This window comes from Anopheles maculipalpis, chromosome 2RL, assembly GCF_943734695.1.
Source record: "Anopheles maculipalpis chromosome 2RL, idAnoMacuDA_375_x, whole genome shotgun sequence".
In the NCBI taxonomy this organism is placed as follows: domain Eukaryota; kingdom Metazoa; phylum Arthropoda; class Insecta; order Diptera; family Culicidae; genus Anopheles; species Anopheles maculipalpis.
In genome coordinates this window covers 16,665,437-16,692,968 of record NC_064871.1, presented here as the reverse complement: position 1 = coordinate 16,692,968, position 27,532 = coordinate 16,665,437, and the positions used below count along the sequence as shown (strand labels likewise).

At 47.5% G+C, this 27,532-nt stretch overlaps 1 protein-coding gene across 1 annotated transcript in view; it reads right to left on the bottom strand.

Annotated features, from left to right (window-relative positions):
• The window catches only part of LOC126556643 (cadherin-99C), a 56,031-nt gene that overhangs the window by 2,505 nt on the left and 25,994 nt on the right, over nt 1-27,532 (bottom strand). The window contains exon 6 of the mRNA XM_050212031.1: nt 13-3,308. Within this exon, the coding sequence (XP_050067988.1) occupies nt 13-3,308 (3,296 nt within the window). The remainder of the gene's footprint in view (nt 1-12; nt 3,309-27,532) is intronic.

Below are 27,532 nucleotides of genomic sequence, written 5' to 3'. Positions count from 1 at the left end.
TCCGATACGTACCACACATCGGTTGCACCGTTCACCTCCTCCGCAGTACCGTTCTCGTTCAGTATCTTACGTACGCTGACCCGCTCGATGCCCGTTATCAAACCATCCGTCTTTTCGTGCAACAGTTCCTCGAGATTGCGCGCATGGCGACGCATATCCTTTGGATTCGAGTCCAGAAACACGAGCGTCATTCGATTAATGTCCGCAATCAGATTAACCACAATTCGTGCCCGTGCCTTATGTACCGTACCGCTGGAAGTGTTACCATTATTGTCGCGTGCCTCCACCAAAAATACGAGCGGCATTTGACGAACGCTCTGGAAGGATTTGGCCGTTTTTAGCATTCCGGTGTCTTCGCTGATCGTAAAGTACGAGCTGGGTGCATCGTCGTGCGGGATTTCGTTCAACTGTTCATCAACATCCAGCAACGTGTACTTGATCTGTCCGAACGGGCCGATGTCACGATCGGTTGCCTTCACCTGCATCAATGGTGTTTCGATGTCCGCATCGGCATTAATCACGGCGTAGTATGTATCGTTACGTGTGCTTTGTTGGTACGTCTTGGGGAACACAAACTGTGGCACATTGTCATTCTCGTCCTGCACAATCACCTTAACCGTGGCAGTGTTTTTGTGCTGGTTAACAAAATACTTGTTAGATGCTAGCCGAACCTCAAGCGTGTGGCTGGCGGCTGTCTCGTAGTCTAATGGTGCGATCAGTATCAGTGCACAGGCATGGTCCTCAATGGTGACACGGAACAATTTTTGTCCCTCATCATTACCGAACAGTTCGCAGCTGAAGCCACCGTTGTGTTTGGTTGCTTTCTTTGAGTTGATAATTTGGATAAGCTTTACGGTCGCGTTAACTCCCGTTGACTCCGGTACGCTTGTAGTGTAACTATCGTCACTAAATGCAAGTCCCTGAACCTCCAGATTTACGATGCCACCGTTCTCGAGCCTTGATTCAGCCGAATCGCCATTCGGATTGGCAGGGATGTGGCCAACATAAACGGGCAGTGTCGAAACACTGCTCAGCTGCGGTTCGCCCATATCAAACGCACGTACATCGATCAGATACTCGCTGTCCTCCTTCTTGCCCAGATCGTCGCGTATCCGTACGACACCCGAGTCAGCATCGACCTGGAAGTATTTCAGTGCTTTACCGCGACCGACCAACTCGTACCGCACGACGTTGCCCGGCGAGGATCCATCACCGTCGACCGCCGGCATCGAGCCAACGATTGCACCGATCGGAAGATTGTCGTTGATGGTGACGGGTTCGGGAATCGAAACAAACACCGGTGGAATATCGTTCCGGTCCTCCACCTCTACCATGATCCGTATGTAGTCGCCCGGATTCGTACCATTGTTTTCCAGCGTACCAACGATCAGCTCGTGCATTTTGTCCTTCTCGTAGTCCAGCCCGCGTATCGTCTTTATCTGACCCGTGCGAGCGTCCACCTTGAACAGATCGCCCGGACCGCGCTTCAAGGCGTACGTAATCTCGGGTTTCGTGTCCGGATCGAAGGCCCGCACCGTGGTAACCGTCATGTCAGGCACGTTTTCCGGTATTTTCACCTCCAAAGTGGATTCCATAAAGCGGGGCACTTCGTCCGGTATGTCCCGCACCTTCACCGTCACGCTGGCCGTACCGAGACGCGGTTCCGGTGCACCGTCCTTTGCCGTCACGACAAACCGGTACTCCTTTTGCTTCTCGTAGTCAAGCGCTAGCTTTGTGCGCACCTCGCCGGACTTTGAATCAATCTTGAACGGAATGTCCGACGGGATCGTGTATGTAATTTCTGCGTTCATACCTTCATCGGCATCGGTCGCGTGCACTGTTCCGATCACAACGTTCTCTTTACCCTCGTCCACCGCAAACACGTACGGCAGCTTACGTTCATCAAACTCGGGATTTTTGTCATTAATATCCGTAACCTTAATGTTAACGGTGGCACTGCTGGCTAGCCCTCCGTTGTCTTCCGCTCTTACAATCAGCTGATAGCGGGTAAGATCCTCACGATCAAGCTTCCGGATCACGCTGATTACGCCACTATCCTTGCCGATCGAAAACTGTCTCAGATCGTTACCGGTCGTAATGGCATAGCTTACCGGATCATTTTCAGGATCTTCCGCCTTGAGCACGATTACGGTAGAGTTGATTTCGGCTCCCTCGCTCACTTGAACTTCATAAACTGGTTTGGCGAATCGTGGTGGCTTCGTGTTTGGTCCCGGTGTGATCGTAACCTCTACGATGGCTTGCGACGACAGTCCACCAATGTCCGACGCCTGTACCGTGATGCTATACTGCTCACCAGCATTTAAACGTGTCCTGGTTTCAATCTCACCCGTGGCTGGATCGATGGCAAACTTGCTTGCACCGTTATTCGACACGTGGAAGATCGAGTACGTAATGACGGCATTATCAGCGGCATCATTATCGGTAGCTTGTACCTTTGTCACCAACCGTCGTCCATCTCCAGCCATCAGGGTAACCGGTGCAACCATTGCCAGCTTCGGTGCATTGTCGTTAATGTCGCGCAAGTTCACGATAAGGCTCATGGGCGCACTGGCCGCATTGCCACTCGCTTCTCGTGCCACCACCTGGAAAAGGTATTTGCCCGGACTGGGAGGATCACGGTCCAATCCTTCCTCGTTAACGCGCAATATTCCCTCCTTCGATACGGTAAACGAAGGCGTTGTTACCTCGTAGATATACTCCATACCTTCCCCTTCCGTGCCGAGATCCTGATCGGTGGTGGACAGCTTAATCGGGCTACCGTGCGCATCCATCACCACCGTACCGATGGGAGAATTTTCATCCACAAAACCCTCCGTGGCGGTAATACTTATCATCGGTGGATACGCATCGACAGGCTTAACATTGATCGACAGTTTGGCGGTGGTGTATCGCTTCATATCGGACACTTCCTCCGCTTTCACGATGATGTCAAACTTTTTGGCCGTCACCGAAGCATCCACCAGCTTGGTCTGCTTCAGCACACCCGTCTGCGGATCGATCTCGAAATAATCGCCATAGTTGCCGGGTATACCGCTCAGGAACGAATACCGGATGGGTGCACTGATCGTGTCGAGATCAACGGCTTGAATACGTTCCGGTGTAACGGTCAGCACACCCTGTAACGTACCGGCCGGTACAGAGGCACTATACTCCGGGTTAAGGCATGCTCCGTCCAGCAAAACACACCCGCGATAAATAAAGGACGGGTCCTGATCGTCCGAGTCAGCAATGTCGATGGTTAAAGTTGTTGTAGCGGATAGGCGCTCGGTAGCATTTCGAGCACGGTCCTAAAAGTGGAAAGATACAAGGTAGAATATTATTAGTGAAACTGTTCAATAATGATGTTAAGAAGAAACTTGTGAGGCAGCTCGCCAATCTAAATGCACGCGTCGCAATGGGTCTTGGGACGCTTAAGGCTTCCCAACATTGGGCTTACATTCGCTCTGCTTCGTTGAAGGTGTGTCATCTTCTGTAGAGCAATCCTGGCACACTTTTGTACAGTAGTTAAGGGCTGTTTTGGGATGCTCATTACTATTCCATTGAAAGTAAACTCGTAACACACCAACAACAGCGGCACCCCCCAGGGAGTCAATATTCGGAGCTGGTTCGGTTCCTTTCACCCGTTCGGCAAATGGATCGGGTAATTGGAGTCGTTTTTAATTGGTAGCTTTTATTTAAAGCGGTCGATGTGGTCCCAGGAGCGATCGGCAAAAAAATGGATAAAAGCCGTAAATAAAGTAGAGCAATAAAGTTAGTGTTAATTTAAACTTTATTGATACCATGCCGTGCTGCAATTGGCGACAACTCTCGAAGATAGGAGCGTCGACAGATAAAATTGCTCTTACGATTTTAAGTCTATTTCGTATGTGTCACTGTTAGTGTATTCGGAGACAAGCCTATAGTATACAGCAAATAGATCTGCTTAGTGTTAGCCTTGGTGCATTTTGTTGAGACTCTCTTAGTTTGGCGACTAAATCAGCAGTTCCTGACGGTGCCGTAGAAATTGCATTATCACTCTGTCTGGTGTAGTGATGTGCAGACTATCTCGAGGTACTATAAAATTAGCTACAAAAACATGCCACAACGAACGAGATACACAATCCATTAACTCAAGATCAAACATTGAACTTTACACAGCTCACTTCTCGCCATTCCACAGATATGATGCGCGCCATGTCGGCTCGCGGTCCACTCCGCGGATCGTGTTGCCATTGTGCCAATCATCTTGTTGCGTGGATCACTTGGATCAATAACAACAGCCTTCCAACGAGGGACCGGACCGCGGCTATAACAATCAATGGCATCTTTTGTGCCAAAGGATTTTAACTTCTTCCACTACAAGCTCAAATTCTTCTCTCGAGTGGAAATGCTGCAAACGGTAATCCCTCCAGACATTTCCCGTTTAATATGTGGCGGCAAGAAGCATTACTTGATTTTCCTTTGCCCTTTGGGAATCTGGCGCATCAGCATGCTCGTCGTGCGCCATCATTCTGACGCATGGTGCAGATTTTCTGTCCGATCTGACATGTTCTTTTTTGCGGTGAATCTAGTCCAATCATCATCATCGTCGTGAGCATCGTTATTGGTGTCTAGTTGGTTCGCTAGCTTTTGTTCGCATTCCTGATGGAATGGAATCGGCGGAGAGTGAAGATTCTTTACCGATCTGACTAGAAGTTGATCGTGTTGCAGCTGAAACGTTCGCCTCCAGCATTGGAGGAAGGGAGAAAATCATTTAAAATTCTCATTACACATACACCCATACGCCTCCCGTGCCACTCATCTGCTTCGTTGCATTTCCTCTTTGCTGCTGTTGTAACAAACGAATATCCCTTGGAAGAGATGCAAATTGCTGTGTGACGCGATACATCATTGCCCTTAGCCCTTTCTTGCTATCTGTTTGCCGGTCAATCGGTTCGTTGGCACCCTGTTAGTGGTAACACATCAGCGATCGGCAATCCCGCGGCCCAATCCTACCTCGTGGTCATTTGTCAAGCATCGGTAAATTGAATGTAATTGCCATCTGATGGAGCTGACGGGTGTTGGGCTCATTAATCATCTGCCCTTTCGGGACGAGTGCCGCAGGACGCTCAGCCAAGGCTCTTGAAGGGTGCCCCATTCTAACACCGTTCTGCCATTCTTCAGCGTTCGCGTGACGTTTGTGTAGGACAGATTGTTTTTAATTAAAAAACCTTTTAAAAACGAAACATAATGCAACGCCATTGATTCAATACGGCCGATTTTGGGTTGCTTTTTTGTGAAATTATAAACAATGGCCGGTGGCGCGCGGTTTCGATGACGATTACAAGACACGTGAGCAGTGATTTCAATGCACTCGAAAGAAAGACAAGCGAAACCCTTCCCATAACGCAAACGATTTTCTGTCAACGCTATTTCAACCGGCTTCGGGCCATGCCACCCAACAGGACGAACTGGGGACAGCCTCAAGACCAGCGGTGTTTCTCTGCTCTCTCTTGTCTCTCACGTTGGTCAGAGTTGAAGGTTTAACCTTGTTTTTTCGAATCGAATTAGCGCAGCCCGACTATTATTAATTATCACTATCGGTGTGTTCTCGTTTGCTCCGGTTGTCGCTGGTTGTCCACCGCAAAACAAAAGTGGTCAAACAAGCAGCAACAGCATGTTTGGTTGTTTTGTTTTTTGGTTGATGAAAATGGGAACACGGTGGGAATTGGGTGTTAAATTAACCGCCCATGGACACAGAGGTGGTTTGGAAGCTTGCCGGTCGGTTCCTGCTGTGAGTGACTACGGGTATAGTGCTAGTTTGCCATTAACTGCTGCTGATCGTAACATGTGATCGATTCAAACAATTGTTTCTCTCGTTTGTGACAAATATTTACAGCAATTTCGCTAGTGGAAAATTCGTCGCTGTTGCGAAGCGTTGAAGTAATCTAATCGATCGATTACCTTTGGCATCGATTTATTAACTTCATCCCCTAGCGCTGAAACGTGCTGCACCAAATTGGTCCAACCGCACGGAAGGTATGCATTTTCCAATTAAATCTCGCTCCCCGCAAGGAATGCGTGTGCCTTACCCGGTTAGGTAAGCTGTATCGAAACGAGAACAACCGACAGTAAGCCAGGAAGCCCTAGCATTAGCAGGGTAGTCCAACCCGCGATGCCTCTACCGAAGTACAATGCAGAGAAATAACTATCTTTAGTGCAGCGCCAACGGGCGCGTTCCAAGAGAGAGTACTTCCATCGAGGGGCAGAACACTTGAGGGACGCAATCGACGCCATCGGGGCGGACCCACACTCGGTACATAGCATGGCGCCTTCAGCAGCAAAGATAAAGTTGTTGTGTGTGGAGCGGGTTTGAAAATTATAATAAATTGATCACGACTTTGGGGCCAAAGGAAATGGATGTACTTTGGTTTGCCGGACCAGTGCACTCTGTCGTATGATTTCGGTGCGAGTCGTCTATTCTTCGTGCCCTTAGTGCCCTGTTCGATTCCCCCCCTGTAACGACGACTAATATTGCGAGGATCCATCCACCTGAATGGCCGATCGAAAGGGAAACGTCGTCAATCGAAACCAACCGGGTTTATCACTCTCGCTGGCACGACCTCACACTGACCGCTGTGGGGAGTGAGATCGCATAATTGCACACGCCGCGCCTGCGTCTGTCGATTGTGCACGTCATCACAAGTCCCGTCCATCACAAACACTGCTCCCGGAACCCGGAAACTTATGGTTCCGTGTGTGATTGCAACAAAAACAAAACGGGCAGCCATGTGTCCTCCAACTCCACTATTGCACTGATCATGGGGCCGTCGATAATGGGTTTGTTACCGTAAATGGCATCCATCCAGTGGACGCGTCCTCCTTGGATGCCTGCGAAACGCAATCCTAACCCGAGAACCAAAAGGACAAAACACTCCCGACCAGCGCCGTAATGACGCAACGCGGCACTGATCGTTGGCTGAAGTTGGTGAATTGTTGGCAACAACATAGTGTGCGCGAGGAAACAAAAAACTTGCACCACGAATTAAGATCACAATCTTTATTATCTCTCGCCGTAATTTAGGTCTCCACATTTGGCACCTTTGGTGGTGGCACCCGCAGTGGCCTGGTGCTGGTCTATTAACGTGACTTGTTAATTCTTTTCACCTGCTTCTTCCTGATGCTGAGGGTTTTTTGGTTTCCGTTGGTACCGCGAGCCGCGAGCCATGTTTGTCCAGTTAGTTTTGAAAAGTGTGTAGTACACCAGCTACAAAAAAAAAAAAATGGCTCCCGATAATGGCGTCTGCGAGTCGTTCAATGTTACGCAAGTAGAACTTTCAATGCCAAATCTAAGCTGGGATGGAATCTTTCTAGCAGAATGGGTTTGGGCTTCGCTTACAACACACCTTCGCTGACAGCAATTAATAACGCTATTAGGCGTGCAGAACCGAGCTGGAACAGAGTTAATGGAGTATTCGTTTTTATTCGGCTTTTTTGTGGTGAAGATAATGGTTTACCACGTTTTTGATCGTTTTATTAATACGTGGTTTATTATCGTTTGCCATTTCGTCCAAGTTCTGTTATTTACGATTCTGTTAGGTTCGGTTGGAAGAGCCAAACCATCTATGCATGTGCACCAAATCAGGCACGGTATGCAGGTTGAGATGGATGTTTGTTTTTGCGTTAGCAAACGTTCAGGTTGGGCCCAAGCCTTCTGATGCAAACTGTGTCGTATGCTCTGATTTTTGTTACAGAACCGGTGCAGACGAAGGATCCATGCATCGCGCGTATCAAGTGGATCCAGGGTGTGCGGGTCCCGTCCGTTGCAGTTCGAACAATCGAGGTCGTGGAATGCAGGTCGAACATATCACCGTCCCCTCAAACACGTACACGTGCACTCGTGCAGGCGCATTAGGCAAAAAAAAACAAACTTCCCAACAAACAAGCCCAAACGGAGGTTCATTATGCACCGCACTGCAGCTTTCTTCTCGCCTCGAAGATGCCACCATTTACATAGGCTCTCCGGCAAGATGCGAATGGAGAGGCAAATGTTCACCACCACTGGCGAGACGCCGGGTTGGGACGAGTGTATCAAAAAAAGGGCAAAAACAATTTACCCATTTCGTAGGCTAATTCCCAGGCACAGTTAATCTGTTTCACCTTATACGCCAGTTGCGGTGGAGACCAAGTTTTGCACAATCGTCTACGAGTCGACTGGTCCTGGACAAGATAGGTTTTGATAGGGTGTAGGGTTTCGGTTTGTGTGGCCTGTTGCTCGACACTTGTGGTCATACGGCTACTGTATCTGTGTGTGTGTGTGTTTTGGGTTTGCTTCTGGTGTGCGCATTCCAACGACTGGTGGCTGCAGTTGTTCGATATATTTATGCAAATATGCGACGGCTAGGCTGAGGCTGAAACAAATATCGCCCCAAACCAAGTACCGTGGTGTGCCAAACCGGGTGTTGGATAAGGCACACCGCAGCTCAGCGAGTTGCCATCGATTCGTCCACCAATGGGGGAGAATCGGTTCCAATTACTGTCCGCAGCACACGCTACACCTGGTGCGAATCAGGGAGCAAGAGCGTAAGTTTGTGAATGGTCCATCCTTGTCTCGGGACACGTGGGTTACCGAGACCATACACGTAAAGCGTAGACCCTTTTCTGGACTGTTTTGCCAATGGTTGTGGTATTTAGGTTAGAGGCTCTTTTTACTTCCATCGCTGGTTCGCAGATGCATATGGAAATAGCAATTATTACATGAATGCTGCTGCTGCTGCCGCTGCCGCGAAAACGCATCATGCTTTGAGGGTCTGGCACGCGTATCAAACAAGAGTGTGAGGGGTGGAACGCGAGGTGAAAGTATTCACTCACCCGAGTACACAAACACAGGATGATAATTAAATTGTCAAGCAGCTCAGCCTCCTTTTGCTGGATCTATTTGCGACCAGTATCCAACGGCCAGGGGTTGAACCACGGCCACGGGACAGTGATCGGTTGCTGTCGGTTGCGATTAAGAAGCTTAATATCAGTGACCCACCGCCGTCTGTTGTGCCTTTGCGCGCCACACGACACATCGTCAGTTCATAAATCACGGACGTCGCTGCGGGCGGAGAGAATGGCAGGATTCCGTTCCGGTAGTGATTAGATGTCGTTAGACTTTCACGCCTATATGCTTACCTGAACTACTGGATTGCCACCCAGCGGCGGGAACCTAGCGCACCAACTATCGGAGCGTGCAAGGGAAGCGAATTTATTGGCCATGTTTCGGGCACACTTTTTCACACGGGCAAATTTTTGCGATCCTGATCGACGTTGCTGTCGGTGATCACGTTGCAGGTTTTGGGCGTTGGAAATTCACACTTGCCAGAATGTATATAATTATGGTGGCGCTGTGTCGCCTCAAAACCTCCACAATAAGGGTTGATTTTTTCCTTCAATTTCTTCCTCGTTTTATATTTCTTTTGCTGTTGCCTTCTGCAATGCTGTAGTTTGGGCGTGTTTTGCACCGCAGGGTATGCTTTTTGCAGTGGTGCAAAATGTGTGCAAATGTATGCGGTTGATAGTGCGCTTTATAAAATGTGTGTTTGTGTGTTGCTATTAACCGGGCCCAAAGCTTTTACCGGCTGATGGCATGCAGTATGCATGTTACCGGATCGAATTTAATAACTTATAATTATTCTTTTCGTGTGTTGAATGTTACTACAACAGTGCCCTGGGCAATTGGTGGATTAAGAATCCAAGTTCCAGGAAGCTGGCGTTGGTGAAATTATTGGTGGAAGTGTTAATCGACCGGTAAAAAGTAACCGTGTCAAATGAAAGGTGTGTTTACTGCAAGGCCATACCGTATCCTTGCTAAGAAAGGCATTAGAGACGTAAAGAGATTTATCAACATGCAACGGTGATTACAGCCACCGGCTATGACTAGAAAATGAAGATATCGGGCTAGTTTAAAGCAAGCCCACTGTGAGTGCACTTGACAAATCGGTGAAAGTGTTCAGCATTTAGCTTAATTCGCAATCTAGCTACTTGATGCTTTGCCGCGCTAGATAAAACGAAAATGCTACTGAAGGATTTATTAGTATTGTCATACCGAACACGCTAATAACGAGCAATAGCTATTGCCTGGGAGCTAAGGGACGGAAATTGGCTTCAGAAGCTTGATTAAATAGAGTGCAATTGCTCCAGGATCCAATGAATGTGGCGGTTAAGATCCCACGCAGATAAGAAAGCGACAATTACAATATCATAGACCATCTGGCTAAATTGTGCACACAAGTGGCTGAATTGTGCACACATTTCAAACAGATTTTTAACTATAGAACATGAGAAATCATTGCAGTTGACTTATGTGAATGTACCGAATCGCCTACTCACGGGAGCATACTGTGGCACTGTAATGATGACGCAGCTCTTACAGCAACATCTTTAATAGCAGTCAGAATTCATATAGATGAGATCAATAAGTAGAATGGTTGCCACAAGTAACACCTTGCTGCAGAGGAGATCAACAGAAGCAGATACTAATTGGAAGACGCATTAATCCACCTACTGGCCAGGTTGCGTTCGCGCGTACATCAGATGGAAATCAATGGCACTGATTTATGATGCAAGTAATTGGCCTTTAGCCGCAGGGCCATACACACAGGTGTCGGTAATTATTGTCACGACGATCGTTAATCATTAGTTAGTCTTGTCTTTATTCTTCCTGAAGTGTAAAGTTTCTTTAGAATATTATATTTTTGCTGATTCTATTTCTCCAAAAGTCCTTAAATTTACATTCACCTCGAAGCAAACACTGCACACCAACTCCCAATGTTCCAGAGCTGCAAAGAATGTAGCCAGATTCCAGGGGATCTATCGTTCCAATGTACCAAGCCCAACATGGCCAATCCCTTCCCTTGATTGGCGAGTCGCCATGCTCTACATTTGAAGGGGCCTTAAACTGCGGTGTACTTTAATTGCTTTGGCAATGGCAGGGCCCAACTCGGACGAAGGGCGAGCGCGGGTGTGCATGACCTAGCGGTTGATTCCCCGTTGCCGAGTCAGGAAAACATCTCGACCCCAAAACTAGGGAGCGTCCATGCGTTCGGTTTTGTTCTTGATACAGTTTCGTTGCACGGTACACATAAAAATGGCACGAGCCGAGGCCTATTTTGTTGTTGTTGGCTTAAGAAGTTGTGCAACACAGATCGATTGATCGTTTATCGGTGTGGCTCTGCGGGAGAACTTGCATCTGCGGGAGGTACTTGCACGTTGGTTTGATGATTGAACCGACCTAAAAACCGATGCGGTCAGCAACAATCAGGGGTTGCTGACTAAACCCCCGCGGGAAGTGAACTAGATTAAGCACTTGAGGTGAGCTGGATGGAAGGCAGCGGCATGAAGGAGATGGAAGCTGCACGCTGGTAGATTCTAATCTCCGATAAGCACCAATGGCAATGGCGCGCAGGCCGGGAAGATTGAACAAATGCGGATGCGATGTGGATAAAGGAAAGCAAAAAGGTTTTGAACCCTATTTGACGGGGTAACGTTACATGCTGAAGAGTTCAAACGTGTTCCTATCTTACGGTTAGGCCGGTTTTTTTGTTTTTCCCCATTTTCTCTGCTAAGTACCCATGCGCACATTCAGTGCAGAGAAGAATATCGATAGAACCGGCTGGAAATGAAGTAAATTAGATCACTTCCGATTGGAGCGTAGGGTTAATTGGAGTACATCGACTACGTTAGAGGTTTCTGGCGAGTTGTTTAGACGCACCGTGCGTCGGTTTGGGTTTGGTAGATGAAAAGATAAAATGCACCATAAGCGCCTTTATTAAGATTCCCTCCCGGAAAGAATAGTGTGAACACCAAATCCGGGCGCACTGGCTTACATCGAGCTGGAATCGCGTGCTCATCGGGCAAAAGAATTCAGATTAGCGGTGTGTGTGTGCATTAGCGGATTACGGTTTTGTATGGTCAGTTTCGCACTTTCTTCGGGGTCGGTCGGGATCAAAGGAGAAGCGCGAATGACGAGACGATGATCGGCGATCAGTGCCGTTTCCGGGCAATGAATCAAATCCCGCTGGCCCGGATCATGCGCCGACATGCACGCATAAGAAAAAATGATGAATTACCTATTATTAGGTGATTAAATAATGCGATCGAATAGCGGTCTTAGCGGTGTTTGATGCTGACCGCTCGGTGCAGGTGATTGCGATTCGCTTTCATCCTTTTTCGCACTCGCAGTCTAAGGGTCCTTTGGGAGAAGGGGGTTCGTCGCTTGCTAGTGTGTGGACGTGCGAAAAAAGAAAAACTTTCACTAATCTCGCCAAGTCACGTCGCGTGAGTGCAAATTATTTACGCGCCGTTTCGACACGAGATGACATCGAGAGTGTTTGCCCTTTTGTCAGACATACGGTTTATACCGCATCCACTACGCCTTGTGCACTCCCTGCCCCAAGGTACTCTTCTGAGCGGATAGCGCTCGGGTGCGTTTTATGTTTCATTTGAAGTTTAGCACCATTTGGGTGTTGGTTACAAAAAAAAAAAAAAAAATGACCGCAGAAGGACACCACCACGCGGTGTAGAGTCTATTGTGCCTGCAGCGGGAATCATCCAGCTGCCACCACATGCAAGGCCTGCCAGTCGGTTTGCTAGCGTTGCAAGCTCAAGAATTAAGCTGATGTCGTAAATCTTTCCCATAAATCAGTTCCGTGTGCTTTTATCGCATGTCATGCTGGTCCAAACCTTGCGGACGGTTGCGAATCATCACCGTGCCCGTGATTTTATCTGTTGCGCTTGAGTGTAAGTGCAGGCTATGGATTCCGTCCGTTCTCAAGCGTTGATAAGTTTAGTCCGATAAGGATATCTTCATTGTGCAATCGACGATGCACGGTGGTGACCATGGGCAATAGCGTTCATATCGTGTATGTGTCGCCGATCTCTGACGGAGGGCAACTTGCGTGCCACTGCAGATATGCGAAAGTGATGGCATGTATGAGGATCACTTCTTAGTCTTCACCCGGGTGCCGCGCGGCTGGTGATGATGACTACGTGCAAATATGAGCAGCTAATGGAAAACGCTCCTTGAATTAAGAGATGAAATGTTCTCTCGCCTTGCGAGAGGTGGTGGTGGTGGTAGAGAACATAAAGAATAACTTCGCTCGGAGGTCCTCAGCGGACGACAGCTGAACTGAATGCTAATGTGGTGATTGAAATGATGGCAGCTTGAAGCGGTGCAAAGTTTGTTACGAGGACGTTCAACTTTTTCCTACGTCTTCGCCAGTGTCAACAGCCGGCGAAGGAGTCAAGGGAAGGTGATTTAAATGACGTTCTTGGTGGCGATAAAGCAAAAAAAAAAAAACATTGTTCCATCGCTAATGAGAACCTTTGCGTGTGGTGATGTAATAGTTAAGACGGTTAGACACGATTGCAATTCGGGGACATAAAACGAGATAACATTTCAGTGGCTTGTAGAATCACAACACACACACACACACACACACACACACACACACACACACACACACACACACACACAAAAGCAGCAAGTTCACACCAATTAGAAGTTTTTATCCGTTGGATCATTTTATCATCGGTTGGCGGCAAACGACCATCTTAAACATTTCCTTGTCGTTTCCCTCGGTACAGCGAACGATCGGCGAATGTATCATCTTCAGCAATGGCAATCTAATGTTACCAAATCCCATGCTAAATGTGATCGTGAAATGTTAAAATTGTTGTACTGCGATTGTGTTTCCCCATCCGTTTCGTCGCTTCTGTGCTTGTACTGCGGTTGTCGTTCGCTGCTGCTGCCGTCGCCAACAGCCAGTCGGCGGATTGTCGCAACTGCAGAAGGGGTTCGGTATAATGGTCATGTGAATTTATGCTGTTATTGATTTGCTCGGGGAATCGTCTCCGGGTGGCTTAGCAGGTTGTGTAGCTCTAGCAAGGGTAGGGATGCTATCGTATGGCGTTGGTGATGATGTGGCTGTGGTGCTTATTGCTGTGTTTGAGCGCGAGCGATGCAATGATGTGCATCGAATGCACATCGTCTGCAAAGCCGTGCAAGTTGGTGCTCAGAAATCATTGGCAACGCTGGTGTCCCGCTTTGCCGTTGTCACGGGACTTTTTCATGAAGCCAAATAAAGGAGGTTTCCAACGTTTTTAGGTTCTCTCGCTTGCGCGCGGTATAGTAATGATTTCATAAAAAATCGTGTAAAATCCCACCAAACCAAGAGTGCTGCCAACAGTGCCATGGGAATGTATTCCCATTGCATGATGCTGACAGTGCCGCAGGTTGCTAGTGGCAGGTACATTCGAGCTGTATCAATCCTCGAATTGATACGCATCATTAAAGCACCAATCCTCACCTATCAGTTCTCATGAAGCTTGCCTTGAACAGGATTCGTAATATTTGATAAACCCACCGTAAGAAGCTTTTGTTGGCAAACAAAATTAGGCCAGTACAACAGCGCGCTACGGTTTAATGACAATTAAGCACATCGTAGGCACAACAGTAATCGCATTTGGAAGGGGAACCACAGTCGCGAATGCAGTTGAGAAGCGATTGTACCTTTGGTGGTGCGGTGGCACAAAGCTGGTGACACCTACGAGACACGCGATTGCAATGCAGCCCTTGTGGCATGTGTGTCGTGCAAATAGATTCATTCCGTTTGTTATGGGTAGGGTATTTAAATTTGCTTTACCAGTTCCTCATGACCGCACAGGGAACAACGAGCAGACAAAATACACTGATTCCATGGCCGAAAGGCAGCACCATGGTCTTTTGCGTAAGGCGGGGTGACTTAAATGGAGCAAAACAAATCATGTTGCTGTACACGGCTGGACAGTGTGGGATAAAGGAGCAACGGTGCCATAAAGATACAGGACTGATCCGTATCAGGTGCCGAGCGCTCATGAGCGGAAAGTTAACATCCTGTCAGGAAGGTATTTACACTACCACAGTGGCTGTGACATTTAGAGCCTTCCACTTTTCCCCATTGCTCTGGCACTTTGCGCGTGTGACTTGGTTGGTAGGTGCTGCAGTGAAACTATTTAACGCCTCGAAGAATTACGAACGCGTACTTGTTGGTAGGCTCTCGGTTCAACGATATCAAAGCTTTAGACCGCTCGATTTTTTTTATTTCCATCACAAGCTCCGAGCTGCAGGTTGCCGATGCCAATGGTGTGGGACTTGGCTCGGGGTTTTTTTTTTGTAGGATGTTGTACGAAGCATTGCCATCATGGACGCAGTAAAAACTTAAATGTCTCATTGCCCGAAGCGGAATAAAAAAAAAACATATCTTACCCCAGGACCGCACACAACTGAGCCGCAGCCATTTAAATTATACCCTAATCTGAGCCTCCGTGTAATCGTACGTACTGCCTAGTGCACTGGGTGGAAATATAATTATGAAAGGCAAAGGCAAATGGTTGCGGCACGTGCTCGACCGCGTTTCCTATGTGCGTTTGGAACCATTTAATGCCCATAAAGCTTACCACTATGCAGTATTTGGTACGTTTGGTGGTACCGTAAAGTGCACATCATATACACCAGCATTAGGCCGTAAAGCCCACGGTCTGTTTGGTTGTAATCTGGCAAAACTCGGCCTCATTCATTCACGTGGTTCGATAGAATCGGAGATCCGCACGATCGATTAGGAGGCTCTCGATCGAACTCGCGTAAACTCGCGGGCGTTAGGAAGGTTTAACGTGTGGTGCAGGTGACGGCGACAATGACGACGAACGTTGTCGAATATTGCCACCAGCGCTGGCAGACAAGGTGTCGAGTGGCTTCATTGATCTGGCAGCGCGATCGAATCGAAAAAGAATAACTGCTATTAGTGTGCTTGTGTGCGTGTTGAAGCAGACGTTGGGGGAGGGACTGAACGATCGCAGCGCAACCCCGCATCACAGTGGAAGCAATAGAAGTGCAAGAAACCAATCAGAAAACGATAAAATCATGCTCCATTTTTTTAAAGTGAAGCCTCATTTGCATATAAATTTCCTCCCTGACTGCGTTCAAAGCTGCCACACATTGAGTTCTCGAAGCGGTTTTCTTTGCGACCTGCCTCTAAGACGCAGTAGTAGTGGTAGTAGGTTCCAGGCCTCAACGGTTTCAACCAAACCAACCGGCCAAGCGTCGTCGTTGTTGAAGGTTAACTACCCCTACACACCGGACGCCCAAAATTGGAAGTGGTACAAGTCTGGTCGTTTCGAACCGCTGGTTGAGAACGCCTATGCCCTTTCGTGCTGGGTAGTAGCGACAAGAACTTGTCGCGACACGTTGTCAGAACATAGCACCTTTGAATCGGGTGGTGTATTTTTTTTGCTATGCTCTCGTTTGATAGAAGGTCCGCCGAGACATTGGCGTTTGGAGAAGGGATGAGGAGCACTGTCGGTGCTAGAGATAGGCGATTTTACGCACGAGGATAACTATGGAGAACCTGAAGCTTTTGGTCCTGTAGGCACGCAATCACGGACAGCATGAGCCAAGTTATTTGTTCTTGCTAAACTACTTCCCATGGTTGGGAACGCTAGCGGTTATAATAATGTCTTTCGGTACCTTGACATGGTTGTGGAGTGTTACTAAGCTTAAAGTGACCCTACTGATTGGCTACGTGGCTGCTTCTAGACAGAGCACAAACCTATCAATCCGCACTGCAATAGTTATGGCTACCTTAGTACATAAGAAGAACATAGTTCTATTTATTTATCCTCCTTACTGAAACTGAAAACTGACAAACGAACAGCAATGTTTACAACAATGGATCATTTTATGATGCTGCTATAATTTTATTATAAAAGTCACTCGCTCAAAAAACCTGTTTAACTGCGAAAGATTGTTGCTTGAGAGTGCTTGTATATTTCTTGTAATACTTCTGACATTCCGCCACTAGAAAGGTCTTGGTTTGCCATTTCTGGCTTCTTTGATTTGTTGATATCCATAGCTTAGGAGTCCTGCGTACGGAAATAAGGTCCGGTGCGGTTAGCGTCGGGGTCGGAATGGGTATTGCTTCAACCACTGGACCACCTTTGATGTTAAGTACTGCTAAGTTAAAAAACCTCTAATTAAGCTGAGTCCTTGTTATGATGCTTCGTATCTGAACCCTTGCCAATTATGAAACTCTTCATCAAATAGTCCATAATTATTCACAGCGTTGTCAAGCTGCATTGGAAGTCGTCAACCTGTAGTCGGATGTGTTCCTGATGGATGTACACAACACATGGTTGACAGACAAAAGCGATGCCATTTGGAAGAATTTTCCGCTCCGAACTACGATCAATCACATCCATAAGGTTCAGGCTTCGCAAAAACTTGCGATCGTGCTTTGATGGATGACTGGTGGCAGCAGACGGTATCAGCAGCACCCTATAGAAGGGGGATAGTGACCGTGTGCCAAACGTCACTAACTGTGAATTACCGTCAATGTGCATCGATGCCAGTTGTTGCGCAAGCGCGTAAGGTGCATTTGATTGATGCCGGGAATTAACCCGACCGGTCGTCCGTCCGTCCTGCCTGTGTATCGATCTGTCTCTCAGGCACAGGCTGTTGGCCGCTATGCACGAGGGAAGCATGTGGCTTTTCTTGTGACGCGTCGCGGGTTTTGTAATATGTCAGCCCACCTCGGGCGCAGAGTGCCCACCTAGAGAGGTCGAGCGTGATGATGAGCCACTCATCGATGAAGATGTCCGCCTGGTAGTGGTTCGCAGCGTTGCACGGTTATGAAGAACGACTAGCTTCGGCTCGTGTGTGCGCACCCTACAGGGTTGACTTTTGGCGCCGTTTATATTTGATTGCAGATGATGATCCTCGAGGGATGATGATGACCGTTCACACGTGCACGGTACGGGTTGAACGGGGCGAACCAGCATTAAGTGTTATGAAAATCTCATCAGCTTACGCAAGATTCGCTGGTCAAGTGTGGAAAACGGGTGTTTTATTATTTTTTTGAAACTAATCAAGTACTAATATTTGAACAGATTGTCTTTTTTTCTCCGATACAGTGTTTCTTGAAATGTGTAGTGAGAACACATATACGCGGAAGTGGCACGTATGCAAATGACCTGCGAGCCGAATCCTTTACCAAGCGACTCCTGTCGGTTTGATTTTGAAATCCACCCAACCCATTGGAGGAATCCGAACGTGACTACCTGCTCGGTGCGGGTTCGCAGGTGCGTTAAGGAGAAATGTAAACAAGTGAACCAATATAAACAACCGTAAAACAAGCCCCGGTGGCTAGCTACGTGGCTGATAGCGACGCCACAGACGCACAGACGGCGGAGGTTAAACAAGCAAACCCATCGGCGTCTCACAGTTTGTGCAGGGGGTGTACCCGAGGGAAGGAAGCACGCGACAGGAGGCAAAATCGAACTGTGCAAATAGTGTCATTTACACTCCACTCACGCACGTTTCCCCGCCGCGTGGGGTCACTTGAATTGAAAGCTTTTCTAACGGTTTGTCGCGAAACGATTTATCGATGCTTGTGGCTTTTGAACAGCACCTGCCACTGGTGCTCTGATGGGCTAGGGTGCACGGTGTGTGCCACCGCTTCTTCCACTGGACGTCTAAACGTGTTGGCGAGCGAGAGAGATTATGTCAGTTTTTTTTTTATTATTATTTTATTTTGCTCAATGACCTGCCGGTGCTGATTGAGGGAGCGAGCGTGCATCGGCGGTGGGGGCGCACAAACACCGTTGGCGTTAGTGCGTAAAAGTATGAATGAAGCTTGACTTTGCCGTCCAGCGAGCCCACCGAATGAGCGTGGTTGCGCAATCCGATAGCGTCCGATTGCTTTCGATTGGGATCTGTGTTTCTCCGACGTGTGTTGTGAGCTCGCGCGTGAGCACTTTGCAACTTCGCAATGCGTAGAAACTGGAGCCGAAAAAAAGTGTACAGTAACAATACTACCCCATGACCAGGCACAGGTTGTTGCGACCCAATTTAGGATAGAGGTTGCCGTGTGTCTGTGTGACGCGCGGACGATGCAGTGTGCTTCCAACGTGCGATCAATCCGCCGCGTCTGATGCAATGTAAAGCGACGCATAATTCGCGTGATATAGAAGGGAGAGGGTTCGAACACCGGTTTGCCCTTATTGAACGCTTTCGGTCGAAGTCGGTCGTTTCGATTTTGAACTATCCATTTTAATTGCCACCGGGGCAGAATTGTTTGCGATGCTTTTAATTACTACCCGGTCCCACCCGACCAGTGGTTGGTGGTGGGTTTCGATTGATCGGGACCAATATTAGGCAACCGAGAAAAAAAATGCGCCCAACCGAAAATTGATGGTTTATCATCGGCCAGAAGGTGGATTGATGATTGGTGCTATTGTTACTTTTTTTCCCCTTTCAATCGATGGACTCTCTTTTTCAACCTGTCACCTGGGATGAGGCGTCCACCGTCGAACGTTTCATGCGGGTGATGATCATACAGCCGACGATATTGATAACGGAACACTGGCGGGTGCGCTTTCTCTTCGGTGCGCGAGTGAGAGCAACCCGTCCCCGCACAGCAACGCCTTCCGATATCCGGAAACGATCAATGAAAAGTTAAATAACGGGTGGGTATAATTATGTGGAGGATGGCTGTGCCTTTTTGAACTGGCGGAACATTAAGCAGGGAAGGTTAAAGTTTTTTTTTTCCTCTACCCATCCTGCATCTTCCCTGCAATGTTTGCGGTCAGTCACAGGTTGCGCAACATAGTGCTGTGTAAAGTGGCCTCACATAATTACGCGCGCCCGCGGAGCGCCCATAAGTGTGTGGTTCCGGTTTTTCGCCCAGGTTTTTGCAACGGCTTGTAGCCGAAAAAAAAATCACCATTAATTAGCAGCGCGAATCTTCGACATTTAGCCGGACATTGGTTTGGAAAGTTGTTGCGTGTGGATGCTGCAAGGGTCTTATTTTGGATAGATGAGTGTTTTCGGGACAGTTTGCTTGGAGGAGTGCTAGCAGCCAAGATAAGCTATGTAAAAGAGGTTCGCAAATAGCCAATGCATTAATGTTTCCAAGCAAAAGCAGTAGCAATTTATCGCATTCATATAAGTTGTGAAATTTATGTTCGACATAGCAAAAATATGTCCAATAAAATCTGATGTACTAGAATGATTCGAAAAACAGTAGGAAGCACTGTATTGCACCGGTTGTACTGCTTTTAACGCTCCCCTCCCAAGTACACTCCATCGTGGGCTTAGCATAGACGAGAAACAGAAATGGGAGAAAGGATCGTTGCAAGAAATATGACGCCTGTCTGAGAGCTTTGTCGAGCATTAAGCCCAATCCCGTTCGTTTGGAAACGTTACGAAAATTGAAACAAATTGGCACTTTTTGCTGAAGGTACGAGCAAACCGTAACTGACCGTTGAAGCTGTTGAAGTACAACAGTAAAACAATTTTCATCCAACACAGTGTGCATGCAAATCCTAGAAATGGAGTAAAGCTACCTGCTTGTCCAAAAGCCATTTCCATGCGACAGTTTTATCCCTCATCTTGTGACAGGCGTCCAATATCTTGTTGCCAGTTCGACGATAGCGAAAGGAGCACTTGGTGCGGATATACGGTATGGCAAGTAAGAAAAAAAACGATACAAAGCAATTATTGGTGAAATGGGAAATGTAAACATAAGAGCTTTGCGGGAAAGATTTTTCCCCTTTCGGGTTTGAATTCGTACTTTAATTGCAGTCTAGCGTGCGCTCGCGCGCACAACATTGTGATCGGACGGAGGCTAAGGATGAAGAGAAAGTGGTGTGTGCGGCTGTACGGCCACTTGTACTCGCTCAACTCACCGTTTGGTGACAAGAAGGAAGGATAGTGTTACCCTCACAGTTGTGCATTTCCGCGTTACTGCAGCGTCCATCCGGTACAAGGAGATGCACGACGCGATCTGGGCGACCAATCAGGTCCATCGCCAGTTTCAATCTATGTTCCGGTTGTTGCGGTTTTGCGCTGGCCTGTGCAGGTGAGGATAGCGCAAAAGCTAATTAAGTTGTTGGCCCCCACGACCAACCCGACCATGATTCACCGTGACCACCGTGAGTAGATGGGCCGAGTTTGTCGAAGCGATCGTGCGCTCCGTTGCACTAGGGACGGGTTAGGTGACGATGATGATGCCGATGCTCTTTCCCATGCACCAATGGAGGGGTGCCGCATGAGCGGGTGAATCTTAATTGCGAAAAGCGTTTATGCTTGGTACGGCTTTCTTCAACCTTCCCTAACCCGATCAACAGCAACACCCGTTGGCGATGCGAGCATGATCATGCATGCCCGATTCCCTGGCGAAGAATGGCGAAGGCGAAACGGTTATGCAACCGGCAGTGGATCACGCCGATGCCGACGACGGCGATGGCAAGCAAGGAAGATGATTTGAATGTGCAGCCTCGCGCAGTACATACACCGCTCGTTATCGGAGCACCTAGATCGTTTCGACCTCGATTCTAGCGATATTCTTTCACCGCCAACACACATTTCGCCCCATAATTACTCTACGCCCCGAGCGCGCTCTTTGGTGTTTTATTTGCAGCATTTTTTGTTCACACCAAATAGCCGTGCGCGTTCCGGTTGCATGTGAACTTCCACCTTTGGTAGCATTCTCCGGTGGCGAGGATAATAGTGTCGAATCGAACGGATGTTCCGTTATGCACGACGCCCGAACTTCGGTGCAAACTAGACAAACACGAAACGGAGCATCAATCGGCCATGCGATTTTTCGAACCAGTTCGATCACATCGTGCCCACAGAAGATGCCGCGGCGGGCGTGATACGGCACCCCACTCTAATGGTCGAATTTTAAATGCTTTCCAATTGAATGAAGCAAGGTACCGGGTGGGGCAAGATCCCATCGGAAAGATTGCGGTTCGGTTGGTTCCACCGTGTGTACCGTTCTCGAGTGTCACAAATCTCATCCCGAGGGGAACCATTCTTTCCTATGGGCAGATGCAAGAACTAACAATCAAGCCACGATTTCCAACACTCGAAAGGTGTTAACCGGAGCGGCAACTGGACGGGTAAGATACAATGGGACGAATGAAGATGACCTAATGCTGAAGGTGGCAAGGTGAGGGGGCTGTGGGGTGTAAAAAATTGAATAGATCATGTCTGCTAACACGACTCGGGGTGTACGAAATCACGAAAGATGATGTACGTTCGATGCTGAATCGAATCAGAATTCGTTGCCACTTTCCCACCTTCCAGGTTAGTTTGTTCTAGCAATCTTCTGCACAAAACAATTTGCCGGGTTGTGCTACATTCGCCGTATGTGTGTTGTGTGTGTTTGATGGAAAAAGGATGACCGGGAGAAATTTAACGGTACCGTAAAAGCTCACCCACTACATCCCTTGTGGGCTTTCTTTTATTACCTAAACTGTTTCAAACTTTCCGCTTTTGGTGGTTTGTGTGTCCCAGTAGCCTAGTTCTTTTCAACCGATAAACGATAATTTACTGGCCGGGTCTACCTTTATTCAAGCGTGCACATGAGATGGCCCAATTTTGTTCGGAACGAATTCTTTCCGGAGCGAGAAGAGAACAAAAGCCCCACGATGACAGCCATCAGTGCCGAAAGGCACCTTAGATGGACAGATCGATCGAGCTCCCAAAAAAAAAAAAAAAAAATGATGTGATAAAGTGTAACATTACGAAGCCGCTTTAGGCATTGGATGTAGGACGTTAAAGTAGTTATTTTAAAATGCGTGTTTGTGATAAGGAAGGAAGGTCTCGTAGAAGCAAGAGTAAAACACCATTTAAGGAGCGCAAATTATTTGCAACCAACACTTCCAACACACGCCCATAGAACGCGCGAATAGTGCGGCGCAAACGCGCCTCGATCATTATGCTAATGCGGTGGGCAATTCAGGTTCGTACCTTCGCGCATGGGTTTGGGTGTTTATCTTTTTAGCACCCCCTTTTTTTCTGCCCGTGCGGCCGTACGAATGGTACGAATCCTTGGGGCCAATCAGCGCGGCTCATTGCGATTACACCCGGGGCCCCAAACGGTGACCATCTTCAGCCCCAACGCTCATGAATAATTCATGGCGCATCACTGTACCGATTGAATTACGGAAAGAAAACAACACGAAAGAGCAGCAACACGAAAAGAGGGGGGGAAATACGAAACTAAAGATATAACACAATCAATAGAAACAGAATCCAGCCAGGAAAGAGAAACTGTTCGTCTCGTGCTGTGTTATTTGTTTGCTGGTGAGGTTTGGAAAGTTTGCTAGCGGTTGATCGTCCTCAACGCGGTGCACCGAGCTGCAGGAGGACGATACTATAAAAAACTAAAACTGAGCAAACTTTGCCTAACCATGGCTAACGGGGACGGGGCGGTTTAGAGAGGAGGATACGGCGTTGGTGAACAAAACAACTAAATATAGCAGTATTTACATTTATAGTCCTTCGGCTAGCGAACGAGATGCTGTGACTGCGATACAGGGAAAAGCAGATGCATACCGTAATGAATGAGGCTGCCGTGGGGTCAACCAGAAACCTTTCGGGACCTTCGAAGCAGAAAAACAAATTTAAATTTTTGATCATTCTATTGTTTTCGATTTTGTTCGCTCGTCGGTGTGCGGCGGTGGTTAGAAATTCCAATTCCGCTTTCACTGTTATTTGGTTAACGAGTCGTGAGGATAAGGTTCAGGTCTTTTTTTAGATAAAATACAGCATTTTCCATTGACACTGTTAAAGCTGTTGGTTGAAAGTGAAAAAACAAAATCGGGAACAAAAATGTAAACCATGGCAGCCGAAGTAATCGTTGCTCATTAATAAACACAAATCAAATAAATCTCTTCGGTCGCGCACGGGGTGACATGTTAGGTCATGGAAGTACAAGAATCGAAATTAATTAATCATTGCAAAATCGTATACATTCCAATTGTTGCACCAGAAGGGATGCAAGCCGGCAGCCGTAATGTGAGAAGCAGCTGGAATGCCGCCGAATGTGATCCTGCACGGACGCGGACAGGTTGCTGGCGTAGTTTGCTTTCGAAGCAAATGATTAAATAACCCATTAATTGAGAGCGTACCTGAAGTCGTTGTATTGAATTTAGGGCCCTAATCTTCGATCTGCGATCGCAATGGAGCGGTCGTCAGGGCAAACTGTCGTTTTCGCGATCCACAGCACCCGTGGATCCTGGTGCTCAGCCATGGCTAGTCACTTGTCGTGTATGAGTTGTGTGGGGCTTTTTTTTAAGTTCAGTTTCTTTCCATCTCGGACACACACACACACACACACACACACACACACACACACACACACACACACTGATGGATGTGACGTTGGGCATACATTTGCCAAAGACTCAGACAACCAATGAAGTGCAACTCCCGACTAGACAGAACTAGCTCACAGGTTCGAAAAAAACGAAGACAACCTACATCGACGCCCCGGTAGCGACGAATGGGTTTTCACAGCATACCGGCCAGGCAGAGAGAAAAAGAAGCAAATGATGAACGACACTGATCGCTGCCAGTATGATAAGTAAAGCGATCCAAAACTATAAATTGCATCGATTTAACGTGGAACTGTACGTGGACTTCGTCGGTACTGGTGAGTGAGGAGTGGGTTTGGGATCGTTGCGGGAAAGGGTGTTGAGTTGCAACCGAGTGTCTGCAGGCGTATTTTTTTGTGGTATCGCAATACCGGCGATACACTTTTCCGAATGGGCACCTTTTGCGACAGGTTTGACAGTATCAATTACATTAATTGGATTCCGGTTTCTCTTTCATTAGATTTTGACTCTACTGATCGTACCCCCTCTTGAGCTACCCGTCCGGGCAGTAAATTGCGAAAACTACAACCTGTTCCCCTAACAGACAGGCCAACAAAAGAAGCTTCCAAAATTTATGTTGATTTTTGTTCCGCGGAAGCTGTGCGGATCGCGCATCTCTGTCAAGGTATGTGAAATATTGTCCAGTCTCATCTCCGGACCTTGAACTTCTCGCTAACGTGGGGGGAAGCTGTATCGCGATCCACACTGCACACCGATTGCCCTTTTGCGGCACGGGTTTCGTGCACGGAGTTTTCTCACATCGGACGACGGTAGAGACAACAATACTACCGATGTTCACATGCTGAAGCAGTTCGGTTGGGAAATACGAACTAACGATCGGAGCTAGCAAAAAAGTACGTCCCCACACTAACACACACACACACACACATGCATGCAGTGTTCTTCAGTATTATGCAACTAGGTTATCGAGCGGTGCACGGTCTATGTGACACAGTACATCTTCTCTACGCTGCACACGTCATCATCACCGTCTGCACATCGCACCCGATGAGCGCTAGAGAACCTTACCTTTCTTCGATTCTCCTTCCATAGGCAGCGAAGAAGAAGGATGCCTTTTATTTGGGCTGGTTCTCGTTTTTCGCCCCGTATCGTTAAGGGCACAGGGCACGGTCGCGTTCGGTCGTTTTAAATCGAAATTAATTAGTTGTTTAACATTAGCAAACTACACGTCGTTGCCTTTTGGCCTCCGTGTTAGAGCATCGTGCACCGCGATCTTCAAGGGGGGTGCTGGCTGGTTTCAAGGCGTATGCACACACACAAACACCGCAAGACAGATGAACATTTTCGCTTTTTAGTTGGGGGTCTGGCTGTTTTTTTTTGTTAACTATTTCCACCGGGTAAAGTCACCCGCAGCGGCACGTCGGGATAGAAGCCGCTTGGTAGAGAGCAGAGAGGGGAGAAAAAAGAACCCGTTGGTGAAGACGGTACAACGATGAACTTTAACTTTTGTATGCATTGTGGCCATTTCGGTGAGGGGTTAGTTTTGTTGTGTGGTTGCTGCGGGTCGATGGATACCACACCGCATTCTACTGGTGTGGTGTGGAATTGCAACATTTGGTCGGTTTGTTTAGTTTCATTGCATTTCCATCTTTCGTTGCCTGCGCGACTACAGGCCAATGGTGATGATGTTGTGGAACCGTGGGGAAGAAACCATAAGAAGGTCGCCCTAATCTGGCGAATGAATCGAGTGTCTGGGGACTTTGATTATCACATTTTCTCATACTGCTTTTGTGGTACAAAAAGCGATGGAATACGTTGCTTGGCATTAATGGGAGTTTCTGCGATATTCCCCACGGTACACGCACATTGTTACCCGGTATCTTTGAACACCGGTTACCGTATGTGTGTCTCGCGCGGTTCCATGCTAGAGGTACGGATGTAAATGGCGCCAACGTGCCACACTAGAGACACACTTTCCGGTGTTCCTATCACGTGCGGAAAAAACAATTTTTTCTATCGTCAAAGGTGGGTGGGTGGGTGAGAAAATTTTAATGGCCACAACAACATGACTTCTGGCAAAGCATCGATAGGGGAATGGAGGTGCTAGCATTCGTGCACCGTCTCACGGGATTCAGCTGTTGCTTGCATAATTAACTTGTACTTCCGCGACACCGACAAACCTACCCGAATGGTTGGCCGATAAAGGCGAATGTTTTTCCTTCTAACCACCTCGATTGACCCACAAACTTTCTTCTACCGTACTTCTTCGTACCCTCTCTTAGCTTGCTTAGCTGCCTTCTCACGTGATTTGGCACGCTAAGCGTGGTGTTAACAGCTCATACATATTCCAAAAACATGATAACAAAATTTTGTGCCGACCGATATTTTGTCTGTGGTAGCACCCGTTCCCGTGCCTTGGTCCGTGGTCGTGCGATGAGTAAAATATGCTAATCACATCCATAACGACGACATCTGAACGCGCTATAAATTCGTCATTGATTTATAGTTTCTCTTACGGTGGAGAATGATTGTGGTAAAAGCGAAAAAAGACATGCAAAAGAGAAAAAAAAACTTGTGGAACTTTTTATCGACACACGGACCTACTACCGTTCGGCCTGTAACAAGTTTTGCTTCGTGATAACATAAAAAGCAACGCCACTTTGGCTACAATCTCGGTGACCTGTCGATGATACATCCTGAAACCTGTCTCCGGTTAGAGGTGCGGCAAACGGCCGCGATCGAGTGACGCACAGACGTCGGGAGGAAATGAATATAAAATGCTAATTAATATCTCATTTGTGACTGGAGCCCGAAATAAAAGCGGCGGCTAGAAGCTGTTGATGAAGTTTTAAAACAATAGCCGAAACGCAGTGCTGCGAAACGCAAAGTGTTCACGATCCGTTCGATGATTAATTCGTAAATATTCGGCCACGGTATCAATCATTTGCGGCTGGACACGGGCGCAAATGAGGAATTTGGATGCTAATGATTTTTAAATTTGGTTTTGCTACCGATAAGGCAACGAATTTTGTCCTTGCAGCAAATGGCAATCCATTTTGGCGATTGATATTAAGCGATGACTGGAATAGGAATTGTTTTATGCAGCTGCAGCTAATGGATTATTCAGTAGGTTTTGGGATATGCAAGAGCTTATCCGGTGATCAGGATGCATTTTTTTTATTTTGATGCTTCTTTTTATTTCGAACACTAGTGCATTTTGTGTTGTCAAAGAATACAAAAAAAAAAACTAAGAAATCAAAACACAACTCACTCCTGTAAGCTCGCTTTAATTTGCATTTGTAAACGAAAGACTTCAACACACTAAAAAAGCGACGAACCCTTCGATTGT